Source organism: Loa loa (genome assembly GCF_000183805.2).
Source record: "Loa loa unplaced genomic scaffold supercont3.2, whole genome shotgun sequence".
Lineage (NCBI taxonomy): Eukaryota > Metazoa > Nematoda > Chromadorea > Rhabditida > Onchocercidae > Loa > Loa loa.
In genome coordinates, this window is record NW_018108182.1 from 390,960 (window position 1) to 400,390 (window position 9,431).

The window sequence follows — 9,431 nt, forward strand, 5'->3', positions numbered from 1 at the left end:
AATAATATATATATATATATATATATATATATATATATATATATATATATAACTTTTTTTTTTCTGGAATTGGCATTACGTATCAAATATATGTATGTATATAGTCAATTCCAAAAAATATGCCAATCGATGCAAATAAAATGTTTACTAGCTCAGAAAAGTTTATCCGTTAAATTTTGAACAAAATATAATCTGATTTGCAGGAAGCCATTTCGAAAACTATCTCGGGACTTTATGTCACGTGCACATCGTTTGTCGAATACATCCCAAACATCATCAACGAGTTCAACTGGTCTTTCACTTGTTCATTCGCCAAACTCTTCGTTTATGCCCTCTACACCTCAAGTATTCATCGCCCCTGATCCATATCCAATATCTCGCGGTGAGTTGCGCTTAGTTCATTGCATTTTTTAGAAGCAAAACAAGATATAGTATTTTTCTTTACGCTTTATTCTCTTGTTTTTGCTGCTATACATCGTACTGAATGGTAGCTTGTGATCAAATCAGAGTAAGATGCATCATAACAAATCTTTATTTGTTTACTTAACTAAACTTAGCTTACTTAGCAGGCACTTCATTGTAGTGAAGGAAAAGTCAATATTTGTATTAAGCTCAGCATAGACATGCGACTCTTAACTTTGCACAAATCGAGATGATATTGTCTCGTGTCAACCTGTTTATTGAGTTTTAATAATTGAGCTTTCCATTCTTTAAGCATGGAGTTGTATGGTAATTTTACTTTCTGTACTTTTTCGTTTTTCTGAATTATGATGTAAATTTCAGTTCGATCAGGAAGCATAGGGTCAGGACTTTCAACCTCTTATTCTAAACGTCACATGGGTAACGATCCTACAGGCGATCATGTCCCACTGGATTTCGGTGGTGGTGGTTTATCACTCGGCAAATCAGCAAGTGGTTCGCTGCATAGTGTCGACAGTCCCTCAAGGTATATTGCTGTTTTGCTTGCCTAATTTGGTTTGCTAAATAAAGTATTCCGATGACGAATATTGTGGTAACAATTATCATATTTTGTTAAAAGTATAAAAACACGTTCAAGCACACATCTATTATAAGTGAAAAGTTATTTGATTTATTGTTATGTTCTCGCTTTCTCAGATCACGCACTTCATCATTTGGTTGTGGACAACGGTGTTTTGGATTGCGCGATACAAGTGATATCGTTGTGCATGCTCTGGATGCAGAAAACGAATGTACTTCAACACTTTCGTCACGTCGTACATATGAGCGTAGGGAACAACGTTAGTTTATAACTATCATTTCTGTTTACAGCAATGGTTGTGCTGCACAGTTTTTTTGACTTATTAGATAGAATAATATTAACCGTGCTGAGGTGTAAAAAAGCTTGGGGAATGGTGATGTGCAACTTAGACGTACAGTTTTCTTGCTGGCAATTTTTATTTTTCTGAGCGTCATTTCATATTTCAGTATTCTTTCAAGTCCCTCTGAAACACGAAATATTTTATATACCATGTTTATTTCTTATTTCCTTGCACAGCACTGGGGAGAAGACATTATTTTAGTCGTATACTAAAAAAGTAGAATTATTAAAGGCAAAATTATGAAGGTCTGATGGATAGTGATGAGTGTTACGTAATAGTATTTTCAATTATTCCTTAATATGCTATATCTTTCGTAGGTATTTGTAAGAAAAGTTCCCTACATAGTACAGACCGAATTCACATTAATATATTTTTTTAAAAGTCAATAGCCAATTTCAGTCAATAGCTCAGTGTGTATACCAAATGAATTTGATGAAGCAGACGATTATGTTGTAAGAGATCCGGCAAATGCGTCGGATTTCCATGTCAGTCCACCACGTGTTAGCCATGAAGGACAAGTGTGTGCCAATAATTATCCAGATTGTCGTAGCTCACAGATTTTCGAAACTATACAAGAAAGTTTATCAGGAAGATCGTCCCCTGCGAAGTTTGTTTAACCTTTTCAGTTCGTAATGATAGTGATTTTAAAACACATCTTTTCAACCTAAAGTAATGGTGAGCTTTTTTAGACAGTGAATGATAGTGGTAAAAATTGTGGTTTTAGAGATACGGATTCGGTTGGGAGTCACGAAGAGCAAGAGTCCCGCGATAAAACGGATAGGAAATCCGAAGATAATAAATCCATGGAAAAAAAAGTTTGTAAGGAAGATAAATGTGATGGTGACGGTGAATGGGAGCAAAGAAAGATATTGAGTTCTGATTCTGGTTTAGAATTTGTTCCTGTGGATGTAAGCTTTCATTTTATGTCGATTAAATAAAACCAGTAGAATTGTGTTTTTTTGCTAGATAAAGCTGCAGATTGTTCCGGAAATTATGTTCAAGGCCTGGCAAAGCGTAATTCTGACTGATAAAAGAAAAACAATTAATTTATCAATGAAAAAGATGTCAAATTGAGCAGACACACCGTCTGTGTGATATCGTTTCATTTCCCACTTTGCTATGTCATACTTGAAGCATCCGAAGCTTCATGAAGTCTCTCATATCACGAGAGTGGGGATAATCACGGCACTAAGTAGTTCATCTTTAGGAGGAATAAGATTCGCATAATTTGGTCGAATTTTATACTCATGATCTACATCTTTTGAATTCTGAAAATTTCATTTGCAATAGTTAGGATTTTTTGCGCATAAATTTCAACTGGAGCAAATGTATAAAAATTTCTTTGATTTGAAAAGTTGCGGAAATAGCTATATTATTTTATATTATTTTGCAGCCGTCTCAGTGATATTTTAAAAAATTGAACAAATCGTTATGGAATGGAAAAGGATTTCACTGAAGAGATTTAAAGAAGTTGCGCACATTTTGGAATGGAGTTTCCCATTTCAAAAGCGTCAGTTGTTAAGGAATGGAATGTAATATTTCTTAGCCTATGGGTTTGCAGTGTATTTCACTTTTACGAAATCTTTTCTCGTTCTATTTCTATACATCTAATTTAGTTCTTTATATGTGGAAATTTGAAATATGACGGCTGTTTATGTGCTTATTTTTCATTACGTCGACGATCTCAGAAGAGTTTTTTCTTACTGTTTTTTTTTTTTGTTCTTGTTCATTAGGTATGCCGAAATGCGACACGAACATTAGGTTAATTATCAGGTTAATTATCTTTGGGTTAATATTCAGTTTCTGGATGCAAGTTGTGAATGATGTAAGGTACAATTCGTATTTTTATTTCACTTGACCTTCACCTTCCATCTCTTTATTGGTAAGTCAGTGCGCTGTTAGTTTTTGAGCGATCTCACTTTCATCACCACGGATTTTCTTATTCAAAGAGCAATTTGTTTTTAGCTTCAAAAAAACTGTTGAAATTGTAAGAAGGCGGTTTTTCAATAGGATGGTAGTTACTGTTCTATTCAGCCTTAGCTCTAAAACACGTAACTGTCCATACTGTCTGGAATAGATGTCCTATCCTTTTATCATTCCTAATAGGAAAAAAGCCGTTGCTTGAAGACATCTCGACTCTCATTAAGTCTTCGTCTTCATTGTCGTTGCACGATCTCGCTGAGACGATGGTCTTTGGTTGTCCCCTTACTTGCACATCGGTTTGTTTTTGAATTGCAAAATTCATCTGTTGATTTACACACCAAATGTATTTTGCACTATTTTCTCCTTATGTAATATTTTATCTGGTTTTTAATATCCTATAATTTGAGGAGAACTTTTAGTTCGGAATGCTTTCTCCACTGTATTTATTTAAAAATATCTCCGTTATCGAAAGCTTGTTCTTGGTTTTTATTTCTGATTGGTTTATTTTGACAAGTATTGTTTTTTTTTTTCCGTTGTTTTCCGAGCGCACATTAAAAGCATTAGTCGTTAGTTTCTGATTTAATTGTTTTAAAATTTAATTTTCTGAAAAATGTTTTGTAAACGAATTCCGGTAACAGCGCACAAAAACCGAATATGGTAGATTTAAAGTTATCTTTTTCCAGGTTCCATCATTTCGCTCATTACAATGGGACGCGATTTTTTTTAACTCCCTATGTTCTTTAATTTTATTTGCTCTCAAAACTTGTCTGTAATTTTTGTACAACTTTGATAAAGAATATGAATTTTACTGTTGAGGGGTTTCGCAATATAGCAAGAGTAACGTTTATAGAAAGAGTTTTTAAGTTTTAGGCTTATACCGATCTTCTGACATTTGAATTTGTACAGAGCTGGATGCTTGGATGAAGTTATTGTGGTTCTGTCTCAGTGCTTTTATAGACTTTATTGGTATAGGCAATTATATGAAGGAAGTCTTAGATCAATTAGCATTTTACACACAGCGTGGACACTAATTAATGGTTTCAGTTTCAAGGATACAATTGAGGGACATATTTAGTAAGGAGCATTTTTTTTCGAGCTTGATAGTGGATGCATGGTAATTCATGATGGTGAAATTTGCATATTTCAGGGAATCATTAGTTTTGACATCCTCCTCATACAAAAAGTCAAACTGATGAACTGAAGTGTGATAGTTATCTTTTTTCTATTGTAAGAATTGGTTGCTTGATCTGATGTGCTATGGGAAGCGCAAAAGGGTAGTTTCTCAAGGCTTCACTCATTTTATCTATTTGCATCATCTATAATAAGCATTAGTATCATTCAATAATTTTTGAAATGCAACAATGGGAGGAGGATAAGTTAGCATTTAATTCATGGCGATAATATGTTATAGATATGCAACACTTTGATTATCATTATCCTATTTGGATATACAATCATATTAGGATTATTGAAGGATGTTAAGCGGCGAGGAGCAAAAATGCATGAATTGGGGACAAAGATGAGCTCCGATTTTACATTGTCAAAAAGTTTTACCTCGAAAGGCAGTGATGATTTTTCACAACGATCAGTCAAAGCTGATTCACACCGTCGTTCAAATATTTTGTAAGGTTGATTGATAAGTATGGAGTTTAAGTAAATATAAAAGTGTAACATTTATATTTTTATGACGGGGACAAATTAAATGACTAGAATGAATAATTATGTGAATCTTCAAGTTTGTTAAATAAATATTGAATAGATCGATGTAATGATATAGTTGGGTGTAATTAAACTTAAACGTACTTCAAATAGCTAATTTAAAAGATTATTGGAAAATGAGAAAGTAATGAATAAATAGAATGTACGGATGATTTTCTCAGATATTGCGATTGAATGCATATTCATTCCTACAGAATCCCAAAATCGAGACGAGTTAGGGATGAAATAATGAAAAAATCGAGAACCGAAAGTGAAGAGGAAGATTTAGAAGAAAGATGTGAAAATATCGTATTGTCTGAGGAATTCAGCATTGATGATTTGGTTAGTTAATTCATTTTTATTAGTTATTTATTGAATAAAACTTTACACAATTTATTCATCAAACGGTTAAAGGTTAAAAATAATGGATTAACAGATCTCTTAGATCAAAGTCATAAGTGCTTATTTGATTGATTTTGTAACAATAGCCTTATACAGATTTGATGTACAACTCTTCAAGATACTATAGATAGAGTGACATTTGAACTCTTACCTTCCTGTGTCGCATTTTTCAATCATCAATTTGAGGTGGAAGAATGGGTCGAAGTTATGCTTAGCAAAGGTGTAAAAGGTCTAAATGATGAATTCATAGCATTATCCTTCACAACAAAGCCATCAGCGACCAATTATAGCATTTTCACTGCTAATCAAAATTCCGGTAGGAATATCTGTGTCATCGTCCTGTATTATTACCTTAAAGTATTGAGTATAAAAGTAATTCAAATATTTACTCGAGCTGGAATGTTTCATTTTTATTGCTGATTCATGAAATTTCAATTAATTCTGGCCATATTTAAACCTTTGTCTGTGATTCTGAAAGCCAGAATTTCTCTGAACTCTTCAGTTTTTCAAGTTTTTCAAGTATAAAAATTTTGTTAAGGCCGGAATCGTTATCGGAATGTAGTTTGTTTGAACCATTCGCGTGTAAAACTTAACAATCATCCGTCCGGTAACGATTATATTCACGCCAACTACGTCAGTACACCTTTTTCAGCACATCGTTTCATCTGTACTCAGGTCACTCATTCCTTTACAACCTTTTAATCAATAATCTGTCATCTGTCTCTTATAGCAATATTAGGACAGTGGTGCAAACAAAATTAAAAATTTATATTTAAATCAAAATTTTTTACGAATTTGACAATTTTAGACTGAAGTTCACTGATGCATTATCAGTAAAAATATATTGGAATGAACGGAAGTTTTGTGGATTTGAGAATTTGAACATAATTTTTGATTAGATTCAATTGAGTCGGAAAGTTCAAAGCACTAATTTCAGGCTCCTTTAGATTGTACCATTTATGATTTTTGGTTCATGATTATGCAAGAAAAAGTGAAATACATTATTATGTTGACAAATTTTATTGAGAAAGGTTACATCAAATCGACACCATACTTTCCCTATGAAGTTAATAAAATCGTTAACTACCACGGTATCATGGTGAAATGTCTTGCAGTAAGTTTTACAATTGAAAATTTCAATTTATATGAATGAATTTTGTTGAATACTTGAATATTTCGATCTCTCCTTATCTGTAATGGCCTTTTTTTTTGGTCATTTAATATCGTGCATCAACCTTTTCCCAAACATTTTCTATCAATTATGAAAAATTTCAGTGTGACCGTCGCATGGATTTTGAAGGTGAAGTGTGGGAACGATCGTTGATGGTTCAATTGCCAGGTAGGAACTCGATGATTGTGACACATTTCCATTGGACTGATTGGCCTGATCATGGCATACCAAATAGTTACTCTTGTCCGTTACATCTTCTTGAAGTGGTAAATTCTTTTCGCGCTTCTTTTTTAAGTATGTTAAAATATTTTTAGTCATAAAGCTATTAAGACTGAGCCTTAATTATAACAAAGAAAAGATTAATTAAAAGTGAGTTTAATTAAAACCACATGAAAAAGAGCAATGGACGAATTAAATTCGAATCGAATTCAAAAAATTTTAAATTTAAAATTAATCTTAAAAATATTATTACATGTATATTCTGAAAACTTCTGATCTTACATTACAGAAATCGTATTTATTACTCATTTTTTTTCCTTATCGAAATAAAATCCTTTGATGTTAGATTAAAAAATCTGATGTTTCTGATGCTAGATATAAAATAAAGTCTGAAATTAGTTGTTAATTAACAGGTACGAGTGTCATTAACGCCAATAGTACTACATTGCTCTGCTGGTATTGGACGGACCGGTTGTATTGTACTGATCGAATTAGTTCTCGAGAAATTACTATGCAAGCAAACTTGTACTGATATGGGTTTCATACTTGCTGAATTACGAAAACAACGTGCTAATTTAATTCAGAATAGTATTGTACGTACTTTATTCATATATTTCGTAAAATATTTAATCATGGTAAATGGCATGTTTATATTAAGTAATTTCAGTAAATTCTTTCTTTTTCTATCATTTCTTTTATACAAACTTTCAATTTATATTTCAGGTTATATTTTTTTTCAGATTTATAATTTTTTTACATTGTAATTTTAGTACATCCAATTTTATTTTTAATTAAAATACTTGAAGCTTTTTTTCTGGAATAGGAAAATAATAATCTTCTTGACATTTGTTATTACTATTGAATAATTTAACTATACACTTCTTACTTATTCACTTTATAATAGTCCCATTTAATTTACTCAAAAAAAAAGAGAAAAAAAACGGAGGATTAATTAGCATAAAAAAACTGCATTCAAATAATAAGTTTTTGTTAATATGTTATGCTTAACAAATGAAACAATCATTTGCACGTATAGTAGTTCTACCTGTCACCTATACAAACATGTCATCTTTACAGCAATATCTTTACGTGCATCGTACATTGCTGCACTGTTTCGCATTAGCTGGATGCGTCAAAAAAAAGGATGACGTACGTGAATTCATAAAAGACTATGATCAATTTATATTTGCTGAATCATCTAATAGGAAAAAGAATTTCTCGCATCGTCCATTTCAAGTACGGTCTTTTTATTTCTGAAATCTGCATATAATTATTGTTAATTAAACATTTCTGTTGAATCACTCCAAATAAATTTTAAAAAATTTTTGCAAAAATGTTGAAAATGTTTGGAAACACTTGAGTTTAATTTGTAAATGCATTCCTACTTGAAAAGTCTGTCGCAATAAAGATTGTGACGCAGTATGTTTTATTTCAAACTATAGCTGGTCATTTGCTAAATTGCTGAAGCTAACATTTCATTTCAGCTAACATCAAAGCCAAAGAATATCAAAGTTAACAATACTTGAAATAATTAACCTGCAAAATTTGTAATTTTGTATGATGCAAGAATAAAAGTTAACAGATTTCTAATCCTTAAAAAAAGTAGTTTCGCCATACCATTTTAAAATTATTTTTTGAGCACAATGAAATTTTTGCAAATTTCGTAAATGAAGAAACAAATTTCAATCAATCTAACTTCTTCTATTTTATTATCAATATAAAAATGATAAATATTAACACACGGAAAAGTGAAGTTACACCGATTCTCTTCCCTGACACGTAAAACAAATGTGATGAATGTCACACAGAAAGTGTTACCTATGATGTTAAGGCTCATTAAGGTGTAAACAAGTAAATGATGCCTATAATATTAAGGCTTATTTCACATTTATGTATTATGCTAAATGTTAGAAAAGGCATGTAAAACGAATAGAATTAAAATGTGCAATGATATGAAAGATGAAAAAGATTACTTATTACGAAGACAATGTCATCCGTACTTTCTTCATTTACATATATTTGGGAAATATGTCGGACGATAACTCATTAACCATCAAACTCGTTAATTTTGCCTTTTGTTTCAATTGCGCCACTTTCTTCCTCCCATTATTTCGTATTTAATACTTCAAAGAATTGCTCTCTTCGTAGATAAAGACTGAATAAATGGAATGAAATATCGAAGCAAAAAAACAATCAATATTACAAGAGAAATCAAACCTTAAAATCTCAAATAAAATAATTTGATTGATTAAATTGAAATTTGAATTCAATTCACATTTGTTGAATTTTCATATAAAATTTGGATCAGTGAGTTCAGTAAAGGTTATTTTTGAATGAATAGAGGATATGTCAAATTTGATTATTTTTTGCGATCCATCATCATTACCAATAATTAAGTACAATCTATAAAAGTTCTCATGAAAAAAAGAAATGAAATTTTTAAATTCCAAAGAAATTTCAAGAATTAGCAGAAATGTTTTTTCTTAGCTGCGATATATCATACGAATGATCTTTTGAATGTGAACTTTGTTAAGTTATAAAATATTGAATGCATGGAAAAAGAAAACAATCAACAACTTCTAAGTTTATAAAGTTAGACAAATGTTTTTAAAAATTAAATTTAAAAGACTGACTGAACTATTCATCGATTTATTCATTCGATAATTTATTGCTATCCA

General features: G+C 31.3%; 2 protein-coding genes across 2 annotated transcripts in view; both read left to right on the forward strand.

Moving 5' to 3' along the window:
* The window catches only part of LOAG_16388 (PH domain-containing protein), a gene marked incomplete at its 3' end in the record, with an annotated part of 10,354 nt that extends 7,609 nt beyond the window's left edge, over positions 1–2,745 (forward strand). The window contains exons 16-22 of the mRNA XM_020449042.1: positions 105–160; positions 204–382; positions 784–946; positions 1,117–1,259; positions 1,740–1,947; positions 2,065–2,248; positions 2,734–2,745. Coding sequence (XP_020307496.1) covers positions 105–160; positions 204–382; positions 784–946; positions 1,117–1,259; positions 1,740–1,947; positions 2,065–2,248; positions 2,734–2,745 — 945 coding nt within the window. The remainder of the gene's footprint in view (positions 1–104; positions 161–203; positions 383–783; positions 947–1,116; positions 1,260–1,739; positions 1,948–2,064; positions 2,249–2,733) is intronic.
* Positions 2,746–4,782: 2,037 nt separating this feature from the next.
* On the forward strand, positions 4,783–8,010 carry LOAG_09934 (hypothetical protein; the record flags this gene model as incomplete). The annotated part of the gene is made up of 8 exons (XM_003145461.2): positions 4,783–4,886; positions 5,177–5,303; positions 5,550–5,679; positions 5,902–6,038; positions 6,301–6,477; positions 6,639–6,800; positions 7,167–7,346; positions 7,831–8,010. The coding sequence occupies 8 exons, from the start codon at positions 4,783–4,785 to the stop codon at positions 8,008–8,010; spliced, it is 1,197 nt and encodes a 398-aa protein (XP_003145509.2).
* Between the last annotated feature and the right edge of the window lie 1,421 nt (positions 8,011–9,431).